Source organism: Rhagoletis pomonella, unplaced genomic scaffold (genome assembly GCF_013731165.1).
Source record: "Rhagoletis pomonella isolate Grant_MI unplaced genomic scaffold, Rhpom_1.0 Rhpom_scaffold_21941, whole genome shotgun sequence".
NCBI classification, from domain to species: Eukaryota; Metazoa; Arthropoda; class Insecta; order Diptera; family Tephritidae; genus Rhagoletis; species Rhagoletis pomonella.
In genome coordinates this window covers 341-2,172 of record NW_023480450.1, presented here as the reverse complement: position 1 = coordinate 2,172, position 1,832 = coordinate 341, and the positions used below count along the sequence as shown (strand labels likewise).

General features: G+C 37.5%; 1 protein-coding gene across 1 annotated transcript; it reads right to left on the bottom strand.

The window, feature by feature from the left end:
* Nucleotides 1-533: 533 nt before the first annotated feature.
* Nucleotides 534-1,596, bottom strand: LOC118732537 (the record flags this gene model as incomplete). The annotated part of the gene is made up of 2 exons (XM_036461670.1): nucleotides 1,257-1,596; nucleotides 534-1,186 (listed from the first exon to the last, which is right to left on the bottom strand). Coding segments are annotated over exons 1-2 (993 nt in total), but the record flags the coding sequence as incomplete, so codon positions are not given.
* Nucleotides 1,597-1,832: the final 236 nt, after the last annotated feature.

Genomic DNA, 1,832 nt, shown 5'->3' with positions numbered 1-1,832 from the left:
AATATATTTCCCACTGTGTTCCTTGTTTTAAATGATGTCTGAATGTCGTACTTATGAAAGAATTTGGCAAGTTTGTAAGATGTCTTTCCTGTGTAAGTTAGAGCTGCCCAAGTTTTTTTACTGTTTTCCTCTTTGCTAGTCTTTTTCGGTTTTGTGTCCTTTCTTAACTTCTCCACCAGGCCTCTCCTATATCCGTTATTTTCCGCAATGGCATATATTGTAGCCAGTTCCTTCTTGTAGCATTCTTCTGTTAGAGGGGTCCTTTCAAGCCTCGTTATTAGTTGTTTAAATGCTGCATTTTTGTGTTGCTGTGGGTGGTTTGAGCTATTGTGTATAATTGTGTCTGTGGCTGTTGGTTTTCTGTATATTTCGAACTCTATCTTGTTCGTGGTATCGTTTATTTTAATTGTTAAATCCAGATAGTTAATCTTTCTTTCCTCTTCCGTTTCCATGGTGAATTTTATATTCTGGTGTTGTTTGTTGAGATAGTCTAGTATCTGTTTCTCTTTGTTTCCCTCTATTAGACATATTACATCATCGACATATCTCGCGTAGAATTTTACTCCTAGGTTGGTCGATAGGTTTTTCATGTATTTCTCCTCCAGTGTTTGCATGAATACTTCCATGAGTATTGCTGACGTCGGATTGCCCATTCCTAACCCGTTAATCTGTTTATATATCTTATTGTTGAACCGGAAGTAGTTTTGTTTTAATGTGACCTTCAACGCGTTTATTATTTCCGTGACAGCTTCTCTTTTCATTTTTCCCATCAGTATTTCTTGTACGGTCTTTATGGTTTCTATTGTTGGTATCGATGGGTAAAGGTCCTTGATGTCGAATGATACGAATTTAGTGTTTTCGTTGATCTTCAACGATTTCATCTTCTCGATTAGTTCCGTTGTATTTGTAACAGTATATTTATTGCGTAGATCCAGACTATCCTTCAGCAGCGTCTTTAGGTGCTTGGAGAGTCTGTATCCGGGAGCAGACTTGTAATTAATAATAGGTCTCATCGGGGTGCCTGGTTTGTGTGTCTTTGGCAAGGCAATCAACGGAGGGACACTCGGGTTCATAAGTGTTAGTCTATATGGTAGATTATCCTTTATTATGGTTGTGCTTTTCTTTATGGTATTCTTTATTGCTGCTTGGTATTCTTCAGTGGGATCTTTTCCCAATTTATTGCACCCTATTTCAGTTATTAGACTTTCAGTTTTCTCTATGTAATCTTTTTTTATCAATTAATACGGTGGTATTGCCTTTGTCTGCTTTTGTGGTTATAACATTGTTTGCCCTTAGCTTTTCTTTGAGCCCTTTTATGGTTTGGTTTTCGTTCTTCTGCTTCCTAGTTTTCTTGGCATTTATGTCTTTTTCAATTATGTGCCGACATATGTGTCTGGCGTGCTCCTGTTCTTCAGTTGGAAGCCGTGATATAATAACTTCAGTATCCACGATAGTTTGTTCAAGTTCCCTCTTTTGGTTGTAACTTTCAATGTTGTGTTTGAGGCCTTTTCTTAATAGTTCTGCTTCTTGCTCATTGATGTAAACCTCCGTCAAGTTTACAAATCGGGAGTGGAATTTCTGTTCTGCATCTTTCATGATTTTGTGGTTGCTTTTCTTCGCCCTCAAGTTAACGAGTTTCTTGTTCAACCTTTCATACTTCTTCTTCATGAGTTTTTTATTATTGGCTTTTATTTTCTCTATTATTTTCATCAAAGTTTGGATTGGCAGATGCTCCGCTAACTGTAGGTGGATGGCCAATAGCTCCGCATTTGTATGTTGCTTTTTGGCGTGCAAGTTTTTTAATTCACATTGGATGTAGTTGTTCTCGGCTC